This window comes from Melanostigma gelatinosum (genome assembly GCF_949748355.1).
Source record: "Melanostigma gelatinosum genome assembly, chromosome: 18".
Lineage (NCBI taxonomy): Eukaryota > Metazoa > Chordata > Actinopteri > Perciformes > Zoarcidae > Melanostigma > Melanostigma gelatinosum.
The window spans coordinates 17,017,633-17,035,624 of NC_136651.1; the positions used below are offsets into that span (position 1 = coordinate 17,017,633).

At 42.1% G+C, this 17,992-nt stretch overlaps 1 protein-coding gene across 7 annotated transcripts in view; it reads right to left on the reverse strand.

Moving 5' to 3' along the window:
• The window catches only part of vav2 (vav 2 guanine nucleotide exchange factor), a 182,234-nt gene that overhangs the window by 29,463 nt on the left and 134,779 nt on the right, over positions 1-17,992 (reverse strand). For 6 of the 7 annotated variants that reach the window (XR_013772849.1, XM_079290215.1, XM_079290211.1 and 3 more), the window contains exons 4-8: positions 12,924-12,992; positions 5,264-5,369; positions 2,891-2,989; positions 1,645-1,713; positions 617-717 (exon numbers count right to left, since the gene is read on the reverse strand). Coding sequence is in view for 6 of the 7 variants with exons in the window: in XM_079290215.1 (XP_079146341.1) it covers positions 617-717; positions 1,645-1,713; positions 2,891-2,989; positions 5,264-5,369; positions 12,924-12,992 (444 nt within the window). In the remaining variant the exon portion in view is untranslated. The remainder of the gene's footprint in view (positions 1-616; positions 718-1,644; positions 1,714-2,890; positions 2,990-5,263; positions 5,370-12,923; positions 12,993-17,992) is intronic. The other variant, XM_079290212.1, reaches the window with a different exon arrangement.

The window sequence follows — 17,992 nt, forward strand, 5'->3', positions numbered from 1 at the left end:
ATATATTAAATATGCGTAATATCAATATAACTGTTTTAAATGATGCAAAGAGTAAACTCATATTATATTATAGGTTGTAGTGGTAATGTGCAAAAGCAGCACAACCCCCATCTGCTCTGTACATGGTGCAGTGCGGGTGATTACCTTGAAACAGAACAGCCAAGGCAGGTGGCTGCACTTGAAATAAAGTGAACCCTGATTTTGTGAAACACTTGAAACAAGTTGAACTGCAGAAGCAGTTTAAATGTATTCTTACTGTACTTCGAGCACGCGTGTCTTAAGAAAATAAAAGCGCAGTGCAGGAATAACTGACAAGCAGCTGCAGTCTTTAGGGTTTACTCTCACCGTTTAGGTTGAATGGGGAACAATTGGTTTCATGCTTTCTCAGCTTTTCCTCAAACATTTTATTTTGTTTTAAATTCTTTTAACACTAATCCCAGCAGTCCTCTGAGCGATGTGTGGATACTCACCGTGATTCAGCCTACTGACTTTAAAAGGGAAGCAAATCTGCAGCTTCCTCTTAACTACAAGTGGGTTTAATACTCACTGTACCAAAAGAAGAACAACATCTGCTTGTGCAGGGATCAACAACGCAAACACACTTCAGATTACTAACCTTTCCTTGAAGTCAAAGAAGATCTTCCCGAGGCCGTTTCCTCCAGTGACCATGTTCAGGTCAATGGCTCGCAGGAGGGCAAAGTGGACTTTGATTACATCCTGAGTGCACATCACAATACAGATCACAATCTACCCATTCTACTATAATGCATCCTCCATACATCGTTTCTAAGATCCAAAGAACCACTTATACCGTGGATAGTTACTTCCTATTCAACAAATGAATGTACTAATATTCAACTGACTGCAGGCAAACCCTTTATTGCTTTAAACTGAATGTCCTTTACTTGATTCAGTTGATTCTCACTTGCATAACCAAATAGCGTCTGCAGATTTTTATTAACGCACAGTAAAACATTTGTTGAACATTTCGATATACATATTGTAACATTAGTCGATCATTAGAATGTTCAACAAACACTCATAAAATGGTTTGTCGACTATTTTCAACAGATTTTGAACAGATTTTTACATTTGTTCAACTAAATTGGTCCGTGAATATGTAGGTATGTTGATGAATTCATATAATGAATTCACATTTACTCAATGTACTCTATAGATAATCAGTTAAACATGTACAGACTAAGTGAAACAGATCAATTAATAAGCTGTTACCATGTTAGAAATGCTCTATACACTATTTGTAGGCAGACTGTCCAAATAAAGTGTTACCTAATGTTCCTTTAGGTGTTCATTGTTTGGTAGTTGGTGTAATCTTGAAATGTTGCTTTTGATCAAATTGAACAAAAATAATTACAGCCCATGAGTCACTGTAAGTTAATTAAAAAGAGTGAAAATACATATACTATTTTGTTTACCCCCCCCCCCCTTGTGATGAAAACATTGACCTGTGACATCAAAATCGCAGTGCAAATCAAAGCGTGAATATTACCATTAATAATCGACAACACACCCTGTATTTTATTCATCCGGCCACCCACACACACACTGAATTATTCACTTGGTGTGCTGGACATTCAGGCGTGCTGTATAGAATTAATTTTCTTTGCTTGAGCGGGTCCTCACCTCAAGATTGACAAAGATAGCCTCCATGTCCTGTGGACTCATGACTTGCTTCAACGGGATCATGTAATTCTGAAGAGAAACGAGAGAACAATCAGGGGAAAGACCGAATATCAACCGAGAAACAAATACGGGACCCAGAGTCTGTCTTTCATTTAAAAACGTTCATGGATAAAATTCAACAAAGCTCCAGCCAAGCTTTTGGCAGATGTGTTTGGCACTATATTGTAGAAGATGGAGCCACCATATTGTTGTTTAGAGGGTGCAGGAGTTATTTGATTTCAAGGTATAACACTGTATCTGCCGTCAGTTCAAAGCATAAAGCTCTTCCCTATGCTGCACTTATGCGTACGGAACAGAAACCTGCCGATTGTTTCTCCAACATTGTTCTATGGTTGTCACATTCCATCATCATAAACAATAACAAATAGATCAACTAAGAAGCAATGAAGAAATGAGGCTTTATTAACCCCAACTCAATTAAGCGTAACGAGACCTCTGATCACGAGAGGGTTATTTATTCCCATTTAGTTTCGCGTTGGGCCGACGCGGCAAAACACAGGATGCCCATTTAACTTAATGAAATTAGCGGAGCGCGTGGTTTGCGGCGCTCCATCAAATCGAGAATGAAATCTGTCAATGCGGAAAGTGATGCGTTAGCAGCGCGGCGCTCAACAATGGCTCATTATCACACGGCGAAGGCGAGTTTATGACTCTTCACGCACACATAATCCGCTGTTTTATGTGGATGCAAATCGAGTTTGCCTGCTTTTTGTCCCGGCTGTAGGGGCGTCCACTGCTACCACAACTGTAATCACTAACGAGTGTGATGCAGCAGTGACACAGGAGGAAATAAAGAAACTGTGATGGGTAGGTCAACAACACACCAGTGGGAGGTAAAGATTCTCGAGAAAATAATGTAGTATTCTCACACAATTTGAGGTGATGTAATATGTGTGATGTGTAAGTAATAGGTTCTTTTTGCTGGGTTAGCTGGATACTGTTGACATACAGCAGTAATATACTCTGCCGGCTGTGATGTGTGTGTCTATTCTTAGAGCCCCGGGGTTTAGTGTCTCCTGCTGAGCCAATAATAAACCTATTGACCGGCTCCTGTGACATTTGCGCCCTCCAATTAATGTGCCGACGGCTGACATTTCCATGCTGTGACCTGGCCCACAGGCCTAAGACACCAACAAAGAAGACCTGACAAAAGGAAACTCGAACACAACATTGCATGTGCACTCACCTTCTCAATGTCCTCTAAAGTCTTGTAGTACTTGTCTTCCGTCTCCTGGATCTCCACTAAGCAGCAATTTCTCTTGTCATCTTCTGTCATACCCATCTTCTACGGCGAGATAAGGAAATATAATGAGACCGGACAATTAGACTGCATGATTTTGGATCATTGATTATCTTTTTACATTTGTTTCCTTGCGATTACTGTTTACTGTTTATTGTGATGATCACAGGGAATTGCATGCTATTCATACACAGATGGAGTTCACATTGATTACCGTACAAACACAGTTTATGTTTTGTAGCATTTTTTAAAAGGCCCATACCAGTGGCCTTTTATGTTTCAGTCCATTCTTAAAACACATATATATCATGACAACTAAGCATTTTGCAAACCTTGCCGCTGTGTTTTGGAAATTGTAATCTATGTTGGTGTTTTTTACCATTGCAGGAGGTCAATGGCTTCTATTCATTTCCTTGAGTTGTGTCGTCTGTCAAATAGCATTGTCCGTATGAGATAATGCAGTGCCGACTCTTCCCGATCAATTTACCATGCGACCATAATGAAACATTGACAACGATGAACGAGGACTTGATGTTGACTCTGATGGATTACACGACTCCAGCTGCTTTCTAGAGTCTGTTCTACTTTACTTTCACGGGATAATCTATTCACAATCAATTCTGCTTTCCACGGAGTCCTGGGCAAAACAAATTGATTGGATGTACTAGTTAATTTTCCTACAGTCTGCAAATGAATGGAAAGCAATAGTTAGTGGAACCAAAGGAAAAATGAATTCAAAAATCTAAAACGGTCTGTGTTTCAACAAGTTGCACCATTAGTGAGCTACAGTTGCCGTCCCTCAGGTTTGACAGTTTGAAAGTGAGGTGGCGATGACAATGACTTTGGTGAGAAAAGGACGCGTCAGAGCTTTTTAGTGTCACTGTATGTGTGGGCTGGCTGGCTGAACAAGGTACATGTATGCATAAGTAGATGAATGGGGAGTTTTTAAGTCATAGCCATGCAAGCGGGCACGTTTTGAGTGGGTGCTGGAGGATTGGGACAAGTTACAAACTGATTTACTCAGAGCGTTTGTCACGAGCCTTGACATCCGAGTCTCACTCCCAGACCTTTCGCGTCTGCATTAGAAACACCAAGCTTTCGACTGACTCCAACATTAATCCTTCCGTGGCTATAGATAAAACGCTGATGTAACTTAAATGGCGAGAAGGTCTGCATAGGGTCAAACAGGACTAAGAACACAGGACTATAACCCAGGAGACCCAGCTTTAGTGTCCTGAGTAAAATCAAATGAATGTTGAGTTATGTTGTTGTAGTTTTGTTGTGTAACTTCCAGTCTTTACAAACGGCAGTTAGGTAAGAAGTGCAGTTATATAAGGTGGACTTATTTGAACCCAATTATTTTCCAAAACCTAACCATGAGGTTTTGTTGGAAGTAAACATACACCGGAAGTTTATTTTTACAGGAAAATGTACGCATGCAACAAGCGGAAATTTGACACGAGTCCAAAACTGATGCTGGGGTAGAACGTCATAGAGAGAGGCTTCATTTCACAGAGACTTTCGATGTGGTGGGAGGGTTTTGAGCAGGCCTGCCTGCAGGGTTACGAACAAAGCCATCTGGAACAGATTTGGCTGTTGATAACCTGTGCAGTTAATACAAAAACTGGAACCAGCAATTTAGACATCCAGAATGTAATCAACCAATCAGAAGCAGGGCGCAAAGCCAGCAGGTTAACGTTTATTTGTCTCGTGCTGTTCATGTGGCAGCTGGTGGTCCTCGCTGATGTCACCGAGCTGAAGTCACAACCGTCTCCAAAGGGCCCCGAGTCACGCCTTGCACCAGATGGGCTCCCCTCTACCAGCCCAGGCACGGGTCAATAATCTAACTGTCAGGCCGTTCTCTTGGGATGCTATGAGTTCGTTTTAAATGAAGTGGTGGAGGGAGTTAGCGTGACAGGGTAAGTTGAGTCACAAGCACAGCGGCACTCACCTGCATGTATCTGATCTGCAGCATGGGAAAGGCAAAGCAGTACAAGTCAGAAGTCAAATTAATCACCAGATCGGAGCGCGTTTAGAGATATGACATCAGGCAAATACGAAGGTAGGTCTTCCTCCAAGAAGTGTGTGTTTCCCCTCTTTTTAGTTGCTTCTTTCCTCGTAATAAGAATTATCTAATGCACACCAGATAAAGAAGCATCTGTGTCTAAGGTGACGAACAAAATGCCCTTTAGTCAGACAGACCTTCAGCAAGCAGCAGATTCAAAATATGACAAACACCTGAGACAATTACATCATTAATAATTCACCAAAAAAATAAAGTAAGACAAAAAGGCAGGAATTGCGACAGAGTGTTCTCACCATGGGTTGTCGTACTTCCACCTTAATGATGTCCTCATAGATGTCGTCCCCATCGTCCTCACACGGCACACAGTCGTAGATGTCATCCTCACCCAAGTCATGCTCACTGGGGGGAGAGAACACACGCACACAAGTTGGATGAACAACTTAACTCAAAGGACGGGTCCTTTTACTGCGCCACAAAAAAAAGGCTTCTATGTCCACTTGAAACCTCCACCGAGTTGCCTTATTGCGTGGCATTTCCCTTGAATGTGTTTATGCCGCTTTGGCACCCAGCTAGCTAACTGACCTTTAATTCGACAAGCAGCCAGCAGAGCACAGACAGTCACTGTGGAGAGGAGCGCATTTTTTGGGGGGAAAAGGCCCTCATGCTCAGGGAGCCCACAGTGCATCTGCCTTTGTCCTGCAAAAGCAATTATTGTTCGGGGAAACTTACTGAGGCAGAAGCCTCAGCAGGAATAGGCTTTGGCAATGGGCCCATATCGAAGTAGTTCATAACCAGGGAGCTTTAGGTCGCCGAAACGGTAATCAATGATTAAGTCCTGTAAATAAAGTAAAAGTAGGAGTTGACTGCTAAATAATGGAGGACCAGGGTTCTAGCTTGGCAGCTGCTTGCTTGTTTAAACAAAATTCCGTCCACCTCAAATGTACTGAGGAGGAGTCCGAATAACGCTCACATGTAAAGTTGCCGTGGATTCAGAGCATCATTTTTATTTTTTCCATGTAGCTGTTTACATTCGGGCATTTGGGCATCATTAAAAGTATGATGAATTTGGCTATTAGCAGTTCCTATTTGCAGTGTACCCGTGTGGTGTACAAACAAATATGAATGGATGGCTTTGATACTGAAGAAGACTTGTCAGGCAGGCTTTGGACTTACATGAAGCATTTTTTGTCTTGTGATATTTTTTAGCAGATGCCTCTACACAGAGAGAATATCCTCACACTGAATCTAAGTGTAGCATATGTGTGCCCTGATTTGAGTGTCAAAGTACCTTAATTGCTCCGACATCTGACCGTTTTGATTAGCGGGCCAAATAAAGAGGTCAAACTACAATAACTAACTTCCTGTTGTTTTAAGAACACCGCCACGCACCTCTCCCTTTCACCTCCACCTTTTTTTTTGAAAATTAATGAATAAATACGATCAAGAGTGTACTGTAATTAGAGTTGGCAGTCTCGACTGCCTCCAGGTGCTCAGAAAAGGAGAACCAAAGGGTTCCAGCTCGGCAAGTGGCCGCCGTGCTTAAATGTCGTTGAGCCTGACATTCATTGGCGACCAGCTCAGGGATGCTGTTTCGTGCTCTGACCCGGACTGAGTGGGGGCAAGCCAAGACAGGATTTCCGTTCTTGGATGAATAGTGCCTCATCCAGATGTATCTGTATACTTTACTACTCATCTAATGGGGCCATAACCGGTCTGTCCTAGCACCAAACATTTCACTTGGACATCTCTGAAATTGGATATTTTGTCAGGATTTTGCCAGCTTTATTGATTCATGAATATTCTAAAATGAGATTTATGGGCACAGGTTATTGGGGTTTCTTCACTGTGACCTTCTACATCTGCCATCATTGCCATAATATTGTGTGAATTGGGGATAGAAATCGGAGAAGATAGAACTGCCCTCATTGAAATATTCAGCTTTGTCGTCACGCTAGTGCGGGGGATGTTTGAAGTGTTAATTGAGGTGGCCGGGTTCACTGTCTGCGCTGTGCTCCTTCTTTTCTTCATGAAGTTAAAGCGGCTCATGTTGAACACAGAGTGTCTCCTCTCTGAACTCTGAGATAGCGGCACGCTCCACGGTGACTGTTGTACTTTAGGTTCTGCTCTTATCCCTCGGAGACGCTACGACAGAGGTGTCGTGCAATGATATGAATATGAGCTGTGCAAAGATCTAAGAGGAGCATCTCTCCAGGTCAGAGCATGGAGGAGTCGTCTGCAGGGCAGGCTTTCTTTCATGAAAAGCCGTAATTACTATACATAGTATTACTGTCGAACAATATTAGTCATCTAAATTGAATAGAGAATTGAAAAATGTAATATAAAAAATGTGCATCTCCAGCTATTGATCCTGAACTTGCCAAAGGTTAAATATTCCATTGATTAGTGAAGATGATTTAGCCCCTCCCTCTTTGCCGGTTGGTTATTTTGTCATTGTTCAATACTCCTTTGGTTCAATCAGTCAGTTCAGTATAATTGTAGTGCTTTTCAATAATGATGACTGACGGTCTGCTACATCACACTGACTGAGGGCTCAACAGGTTTGGAGAAAAGCTTCCTATCGACGGGGGATTTCATTTATAGCACCTACTTTCTATTTTTCCTCATGCCCAAGTCTCTCTGAGTGGCGTTTGCTGACCTATTGATCCCAGATATGCATTGGACAATGCTTTTTTCCAATGTTTGATCCCATTTCTGCCCCTTTCCTTAAATTTCATTCTAATGCATTGTCGATATTTATTTTCCCAAAAACTAACCAGATGGAATATCGGTCTCCAGACTCCTCCAGATCTGTAATTGTTAATGTCATTAACGAACTTCTTAGTTGACTGGCTGTTTTCAGTCAATATGCATTGATCCTAATAACTCTGAACCTGAACATATCAAGTTCCTACTGCAGTAACGTGAAACACGAATGCTTGTTTACAAAGATGTCATCAGCTTGAGGTGTATGTCCTGTCCTTCCATCATTGTAAGGACCATGATGTCATGGTGTTTTGGAAAGTGACGTTATTCTTTGAGGACTTAAGGACATTTTGGCTTTCTTCTCACTTCTTCAATGGGCTGTTTGAGGGTCAGGATATGGTCTTAGTGGCGGTTCGGTCAATCTGAGGGAAAGAACTGTGTGTTCATTGGATTCTATTTTGTCTCATCTCATCTCATCGTATTGTATTTTATTTAATTGTTTAAATCTTGATCCATGTAAAGCACTGGTGACTTTGTTGTGAAAAACACTGTGTAAGAAATTACCTTAACAGGCACAAGAGATTCACAGGAAATGGACGATTACTTGGGGACAAAAGTCAGACTCCTTTTCAGATTTTTAGCTCAAGGTTAGGATTAAGTTAAGATAAATGCTACAACAATGGTTGGGGTTTCGACATGTAGTATTGATGTTTAAGGTTAATGTTTCTGTGTGTGTGTGTGTGTGTGTGTGTGTGTGTGTGTGTGTGTGTGTGTGTGTGTGTGTGTGTGTGTGTGTGTGTGTGTGTGTTCTTAGAAGAGAAAGGGGGTTGGACATGATTCTTGCCAGTGTAAATCTGTCGCACCATAACTTTACAATTTACGTCCCTTTGTCTCTTGGACATTAATAAATCATAGGAATGCACTTTGTGTGTGCTTGCACATGTGCATGCATCACAATGCAGCAGTGAGGTAGAAAAAATGGGGCAAAGTCCTGAGGACCGATGAATTAGGTCTGATCTTCTGTCTGACAGGGCAGAGGGTGTCCGTGGTGTCTGCACGCAATCGGCCCTCAAGCCTCTGCTCCCGGGCCTCAAAGACATAGAGTCACATCAGTGGAGGGACGGCGTGTGACTCACCATATCAGAGCTACTGAGCATTGGTTCCCAAAGGCTGGACTGCCTAACCGGTTTCTATTTAAATAATATTGTGTTTTTCAATACAGGAAGGTTTTAAAATGTTTAATATTCTATCTGCATCAGGGCTTGTAGCATCATGATGCTGCTGCCGCACTGCATCTATACAGCTGATGAGACTGATACAAAAAGAGGACAAAAAACACCCACCCCAAAACATCTCACGTTTAAGCCTGGAGGTTGCATGAATCACTGTCCCTCACAATGCTAACATGGTGGATGAGATGCACATCATACTGATTGATGCCCATCGTCAGTGAGGCCAAATTGGCAAAGTCATGTGGGCATTGACATTGTGAGGGCTTATCTTCTCAGGAGCATAAATTCCCAGTGAATTCCACGGCATTAGATTTTGATATTCTGTATGTACTTAAGGAAGGTTTTGGCCTCCTTCTCTCTTGATGTATTGCCTCAGTAAACATTGCAATCATGAGCTTATGGTCTCATCACTAGTGCCAAGTCTTCTTCAATACAGCATGATATTCATTTAGTAAGTTATGGTCCCATTTAGAGTCAAATAGATGATAAAGCAGGGTGTGCTTTAGGGCAGGGCTACCTTGTGATTGACAGGTCTGTGTTTTAGCTTTACGACCGTAACCCTTTCACAGTGTTTTCAATTCATTAAAGTTAATTAAAGCCTTTTTGTTCACCTACAAATGTCTTATTCAACCTTAGATTATACTAAGCTCCGCCCTCTAGTGTCACTTCTGGTTGCAAAAAAAACAAGATGGCCACAGCCAAAAACCAAAATGACAATGGCTTCTTATATAGAGTTTATAGTTCTTACTGGCAGTCTCTAGTTAAGAATAGTTTATCCTGACTGTGGTCATGTGGTAATATAAAGTATAAAATTTAAAAACGTATGTGACTTAATACTGTGCAGTAACTGATACCGACTGAGTTCCATCCATTTTCAAGCTATTGACTTTTCATGCCAACCTGCCCAAGGGATTAATGGTGCAAAAACAAACTGCAAAAGAGTGACACAAAGGGCTTGTGACACTGTTTGCTTTGGAATGGAAATCTATATCCGCCTTTCACAGAGGAAAAAGTCCCTTGGCGGCTGTGTCCGATCCACCTCCATTTCATGCTTTGTCGACTCCAGGATGGAGTCATTGCAGACGGGGAGAACTCCGAGTTAAACGACACGGAGAACTTGACATCACAAAGCCGGAGGAAGGAAGTGCGGATCAGGTTTACCACATTAACCCAGGAGACCTCAATTAGGTGGAGGCTGGCCACTACCTGACTCAGACACGCCTGCAAAACAGATGTGGTGCAGCAGAAATCAAGCCGGAGCATGCCTCACAAACACACATATACGTGCACCCATCACAGAATCTCAGTGGCAATCATCTACAGCTGTAACTTCCTGGTGAGCTCATACTGACAGCCTGAAGACTCAATTCACCTCGCCTGACATGAAGTCTTCTGACTTGATCTCGTAAATATGGAAATCAGCCAGCAAGGTAAGTGACCTCTGCTAAAACCTCAGACATGATACATGGTCAACCGCAAACATTCTGGCGTATATATGTAAGGCCAAGCTGCTGGCTGAAGAACAACCATCTATAAAAGCCTTAAATGGCTATCAAATCAATTATATCTTTAAAAACATAGATTGATACATCAGCCGCCATTACATTAGTGAGTAGTGGACCTCCAGCTGTCCTCAGAGGCCTCCAACAGTCCACCAGTCCAAGTCTTTTGGCTGCTCCAGATGAAAATGAAAGGTTGATCGATCTGTTGCTGGCCCGGGCGGCTGGAGCGCTCTTCCATTTAACGTTTGGTCTGCTGGCATGAACTCGCTTTTTAAATCTCACCTCAAAATCAATCTTTATAGATTGCCTTCCATTGCACTTAGTATCCTTTGTCGTCATATCACTGAACTTAATGATGCCATTTTATTGATTTTTTTATTGTTCGCCATTATATTGCTACTCCGTGCGGCTTCATTTTCTCACACTAAATATTTTTGGTGACAATATTGCAGTTTTATTCCTTACATGCTGTTATTTTTATGACACCATATCGGCTGTCATTGTATTATTTTCTTTCTCCGAGATGCTATTAAATAATACTGCATCCATAAAATAATGACTATTATTACTGCGGTAAGATCATCTTCGTCCTCTCCCTCACTCGAGCAGTTCCGTCACTCATCCACGGTAAATTATGCATGCGTCAATATTTCAGGCTAATTAATACGTCTCAGAGCAGGGTTATTGCTGGCGTGGCCTATGTGCTAAGTGTGTAACTGTATTAGGTGCAGGACCTGCTGATGAATCAATTACGTGTCCGTCCGCCGCCGCATACATGCTCTTTGTAAAAGGTCAAGAGCAGCCGTGCTGCAGAGCAGAATGACTCATTGAATGAGACCCAGCCCTCTGCACCTACAGGTGACACAAGGAGCACGGTGTTACAACACCGTAGGACCATTTCAGAGAAAAACTGAAAACTCATGTTCATCGAAGCTGCTTCTATGCGGCCAAAACTAGGCGGCAACCTCCAGGTCTAGAAAGTGAAGCCAATGGCGAGGTGCCGTAAACTGGCATTCATTTCTGACGGTCTCCGGCTGTAAAAAGAAGTCGGGTTGTATCGTCTATGAAAACAATTCGGGACATGTCAGGAAATACAGCAAGCTGAGTCTGACTTCTTCTCTTTTTGAAGTTCTTTCATGAGCATATTTACATCCCTGTTTTTTTTGGCAGATGAAATCTTTGAATCAACACGTTTTTTAGTATTTCTTCTATTTTTTTTGTGCAGCATTGAGCTCCGTTTTCAAGGTAAGGAACCACGTTCCAAGCCAGCAGGGCTAAATGTTTGGCTGAGCTGCACTCTAATCCAGCATTAGCCTGCTTGGCTGGCACCCATCTCCTCTAGCGAGAGCACATTCCTCAACGCCGCGATCAAGTATTCAGCCGGCATATAGCTACAACCCGCATGGTCTCCTTTCTATCTTTCTGTGATGAATGACACCCATCTCAGAGCGGTAGACTAATTATTCTCCATTCATCTGAGTTGAGCGGCTGCTGTCACCGCTGGAACCTCTGCAAACTCCAAGAGCCTACTTTTCACGCTTTCGCACCCAGCAAAAACCCATCACACCCATCACACACACACACACACACACACACACACACACCAAACCAGGAAGCCAGCCACCGAGTCGGTCCAGAGAGGCAGCCACACCAGAAGCCATGGAGCTGAGATGGCGTCACCATGGCAACGGGCAGAGTGACACAAGGCCCCACGCTTATGTAATTAAGCAGTTAGAGACAATTGGAAGAAGTGGCAATCAGGCTGAAAACATCACATCAAGATGTGTTGTGTACATGATGGGTGGAGAATTGTTAAGTCTGTAGTAATTTAAGAAATACACACACACACACACACACACATATATAGTATTACTTTGATGGACTTATTTCCAGCATGATGAGAAACACGCCATTTTTACCCAGTTTAAAGACATACTCTGAGCTAAATGTAGTAAGCAATGACTTTCTGCAGCAGGAAACAAACATCAACAATGATCTGTCTTGATGATGACAATGGCGAGTGTGTGTGTGTGTCTGTATTAATCACAAGAATATCTTGACACAGTTACGCAGCAGAGTCTCCCCTCCTATTTGGCAACAGAGAGCTGGTCCCCACAAGGTAACCCATTTCATTTTTAAGGTTTTAGTTTTGTTTTCGGGTTGGGTTATAGGCCAAGGAAAAGTCAGGGTAGAGGTAAGGCGTGTGGTTTTTAAAGTTTAGGGTTAGGGGAAGCCTCCAGAGAATACATTTAAGTTGATAACACATCATCCTAAGTGACAAAAACAAGTGTGTGTGTGTGTGTGTGTGTGTGTGTGTGTGTGTGTGTGTGTGTGTGTGTGTGTGTGTGTGTGTGTGTGTGTGTGTGTGTGTGTGTGTGTGTGTGTGTGTGTGTGTGTGTGTGTGTGTGTGTGTGTGTGTGTGTGTGTGTGTGTGTGTGTGTGTGTGTGTGTGTGTGTGTGTGTGTGTGTGTGTGTGTGTGTGTGTGTGTGTGTGTGTGTGTGGAACGAATACTTACTCTGCCAGCTCTTCAAGGCTCCGGTACACATCATCCTCATTCAGAGCTGTGTCCTCTGACGGAAAGGGCCTGGCACACACACAAAAAAAAAACACACACACACACACACACACACACACACACACACACACACACATTGTCAAAACACATCAACACACTGCTGCTGACAGATAAAAAAAAAAAAGCTGCCATGTTCACATGGCCAACTGTCGCAGAAATTCAGGAAGAGAAACGGCCTTATTTTTCATACGGACGGCCCGGTGCCTTAAATATCCTCTCAGGGTGTTTGGGCAGCTTTCAAGGACCCTCGGGGACAATGCAGAGCAATAGAAAGAGCTTATGTACTGTCTGAATATGTACACTTTCTTCTGTTTTAAAACATTTTGGTTATGCTAGTAGCATGAATAAAAGCATTGATGTCAGCCAGTACAACAATCTGAAGTCCTCTCGGCTCTCTTGGTGATTTCTGACTCCTGCCCACGCAGCGTCAACAAACACCATCATACTCCTGGCAAGTGGCAGAGCATAAAAACGGATGACGAATCAATTAGCTCATCAAACAGGGCGGATTTATTTCTTATGTTTTTAAAGATATTAGCTTTCTGCAAACATTATTGTGGAGTGCGTGATTAGATCTCGATTGGCAAACCGTGTTGATGGTTTGCTTTATTTATTTTTTTTATTCTTTCACAGAAGCTGATTGCTACAAATTATAGCCTATTAGCTTAATGTCGCGCACAATTGAAGCTCATTAAAATCAGTGAGGTCACGGTCAGCGCTAATCATCAACCACGCTAAGGTTGCTGAAACGGAAACAGCTTGTATTATTAAACTAATTCAAAGATGAAGTCGTTTTTTTGCCAGCTTTGCTTTGATAGGACAGTGTAGAGACAGAGGCATGAGGGAGAAAGGGGGTAAGACATGCAACTCAGGGCCTAAGGCAGGAATCGAACCCGGGACTTTGCGGTAATGTGGCATACGCTGTAACATCTCGGCTATAACGCAGACCGTTTCCTTTGACCACCATCTGTAAGGATGGTAAAATGTTTTATGACAATAAACATTAAGGGGATAACATTGTCAAACATATTGGTCATGAGCTGTTCTCAAAGTACCCAAATACCTCAATGTACCGTTACATTTAGTTTCAGTTTAACAAGTTTATTGCTGGTCGTCAGGGCGGCTGTTTGTTGTGCGTTTGTTTTCACCGTGATTGCAGCATCCTGTTGTTGTTACCATCCTCTCCTCAAGCAATGAATCCCTCACACGGCAGCGGCCGGCCACCGGCTTCTGCTGCGGTAAACAGCCCCGCCAGGTTGACCTCGCCTCCCGTCTGAATAATGTAGCTACTGATTACATGACTTGTTTTCTTACGAAGAGCCACTGAACACACACACACACACACACACACCAGTATTCAAGAAAGAGGTGGTGAACAGAGCGATGGTGGGTGGGAGGTGAGTGATGGTTTCAGGCTCATGGGAAGAGTCGTGGTGCATCCTGAGCCTAAGTGTTGGACGATATAATCAGTAAACAGCAACTGCAGGACTGTCAAGTATAATATACCTTTATTTATTTCTCTAAAATGAAGTTCATTCTCCACATCTTCTGGGGTAGTATCATGAATAAAATTACATTTATACTGAAATAGAATAAGTATTTATTGTATTTAAGTAAAACATTAAGGCAGCATCAAGTAAAAATGACCTTAATCTGGCTTTATAAATGACATATATTGTCACTCTGTTGTCACATTTTGTTGACAAAAAAAATGGAGAATAAGCTACGACCAAAAAGAACCCTCCAAAAACACAACCAAAGACAAACATTGTTGAGTCGTTGGTTACCACAAACCGGCCAGACGCTCCCATTGTGGGATATACAAGGTTAAAAAGAATTTATTCAACAACTCTCTTTGCTTCTAAGCCTGCATGATCAGACGTACAGTGTGCAAGATGTGTCTCTTCACCAACTATTCCTACATCCAAACGTCATGAGAGCGAGCAGACCTCACAAGAAGCCATGTGGCATGGGTCTACTTTATTGCCTCCGACCCAAAAATAGAGTAGCACTACGTAGGGCGTCTCATTTCTTTAATCATCTCTATTGATTTGATTCTACGTCCCTTTACGTTTTTTTTAATCACATTGTTTTTATTCAAAGCACGTTGTGACGTGTTTGGTAGTGAGATCCTTTTTTCGTTGGTCTTCCTGAGGAAGAGCTTTCTCTGTGTGCTCATTTGTTTTCACAATTACTACAGGAAGGTAATTCCGTTTATGCATCATGGAAGACCGGAGTTGTTGGCCTCAGAGAGATCTTGAAAAACACTTATCTTAAGAACATTATTATTATTATTATTATTAAGAACATTTATCATTTATTATTCTTATGATATTTGCCGAGGGGGCTGCTGGCGATTGATTTAATGCACGAATAAATGAATGAATGTCTCCAGATGACAAAGTACAAGAAAGGTGTTGTAGCGGGAAAGAGAGAACACGGAGAAGAAGAACGTCCGCACGTCGTGTTGTAGCGTCAGAGACCAGACGCTCAAAGCTCTCATAAAAGCCACTCGGCTCTCTGTCAGCACTCCTGTGAAACCCCTCGACTGTGTTTAATCCATGACATGATCAGGTGACATTTTATTGTGACCTCACATCTTCTTAAAGAGTCAGAAGCAGTGACCTGTTGGTAACAGTGTGAGGGTCAAAAAAAGCAATCATTGTGCATGTGTGCATGTGTGTCTGTGTCACAAATGGTTCACTGATAAATCCATTAACGTGTCTGAGGATTTTACGGCAAATTCGTTTTTTTAAACGCTTTACAGCCAGGAGGTCTTAAAAAGCGACATTTGAGTATATTTTCTACCAGCCAAATCAAAGTGTTCACAGCATATTCAACCTTTGTTTCATTATAATGCATTTAATACTTGACTCCTTTCTTTATAGGGCGTGTATAAAAGCAATAAAGTGGTCCATGGGTTTGAGATAGAGGAGCTCACAGTTAATTGCAAAAAAAGTTAGTTTATGGAGTTTTGCCGGTAACACTTTTTCTCTTCTTGCTTCTTCACAGTCCACTTTGTTTGGACAGCCGCTTCCTTATTAAGCACTAATAGCAACTGATGTAGTATACAGTGCAAGATAGTCCACACAGGGCAGACAGCAGGGCAGGTGCACGGGTGAAACTGACTAAAAGTAAGTATGCTCTTTTCCTTTACTTAACTAAGTGCTTTTCTAACCTAACTCCTGATTATGTGGAAGATAAGCTATGCATGTGACAACCGTCTATGAACACCTCCATCCCCGACACCTGCCAAAAGTGACACTCGAGCGGTACGTAGAGCGCATTTGTTTGAAGCTCGGGAGCACTGACTTCTGCATGTATCGGTATCTGTGTGACGCCAGCAATTAGCCTTTCTGTAATCACAGCACACTAAAAAGAGTGCGTCAGCCATCGAGTTAATGAATGCTCAGCTAGAGGAGTCAAAGGTCAGCTGGTCACCCTCAGGCATGTACGTGCACACACACACACACACACACACACACATGCACAGAATCCTGCAAGCTCCACAGTCCTCTCTGATTCGTGAACTTTGCTAACTCTTCCATGTTTGGTTGACTTCATTAAAAAAACCTCTGTATTTCCTAGAGCTAATTACAAGCGCTGTTATTAAGGAATCATAACACAGGAACTGCCTCATCTGATTTATGCTACTTTCTCGCTCACCGTTATGAGCGCACAGACAGCGCAGAAGGGGCTTCCTCCAGAGCGTAATAACACACCCACATCTTATGGCCCCCTCCAATGAAATGTGCATTATATTATAAGTTATTAATGGAGTCCCGCAGGGCTAAATTTAATTACGTAGTCGTTTGCGGGGCTGTGCGCTCGTATGCATCACCCCAGTGTTGTTTGGCGGAGCAAAGCGCCGGCCCAACGCTGCCGTTTTCATTTCGCCTAAATGATACAACCAGGTGTAATTGAACTGTGTTTATAATTTCATCAGGACTCCAATGATGAGCCGTCTCTAGGCTGTTCAGTAATGCTCTATTGTGCTGCGAGCGTTCCTGCATGTTGTTCATGCCTTTACACTGGGCGGTAAACCAGACTGGATACGTGCTTTTTCTACAGAATCACTTGTCTCTTCAGAGAGTAAAGTGTCTTTGTTCATCTTTTATGCCTGTGATTATCCCCGACTCCTGGTCTTTTCTTCCTGCCCTCCTGCTTTGGCTTATTCGAGTGTTTGTTTTTGGTGTTTTTATCTGTGTTGGTTAAAAACACCTGCTTCTTTCAGGTAAAATGAGGAGTAAATTGCTCTCTTTGTTGGTTTATATTTTGTCCAGGGATCTGTCCGACCACATCGAGCTGTATGTGTTCAGCAGCTAGATTTACTTGTGACAGGAGAATCTCTATTACGAAAGGATTCATTGTACGATGAAACCTAGTTGCGTCGCTTCTGCCATCTTTGTGCTTTTCTTTCTTTTTCCAATTTTTCTTCTTCCTTAAACTTTCATTCGTGGTTTATCTGATTATCTCATATATTTAACTTTCCGTGTTTTTTGGTTTAGTTGCGTATCATTTAGCAGAGACACTGTTGTTAGTATTAGTACAATTAGCACACTTTTAATTCACCAATTAAAACTTATTGCAAACCGTGAGCGTTTTTAACAAGTACATTACATGTCAGCAGAATGTAAAGATGTGAAGTTCATCTTCAGACAGGCATAGAATTCAACCGATAGAGAGAATAAATAATCCATGATATAGTAACAGTCCATTTAACTCAAATGTTTCTTTCAAGTCACGAACAATTGTGAAAGCAATGATGTAAAACCAAATTACACATTTGTTTTCAAGGAAACTCAAAGGAAGTCATTAATACATCATAATGTAATATAAGAGATTAACTGTCATTGCCAGGGGGGCAGTGAGAGGAGCGTGAGTGATTGAATGTGTGCGTTTGTTTTTGCATTTGTGTTACTCTTTTAAAAAAGAGAATTAATTAACTAAAGACAAAAGAAGGAAATACATCTTGCAGCGTGTCAGGGCATCTCAATAAAGGTTTTTCT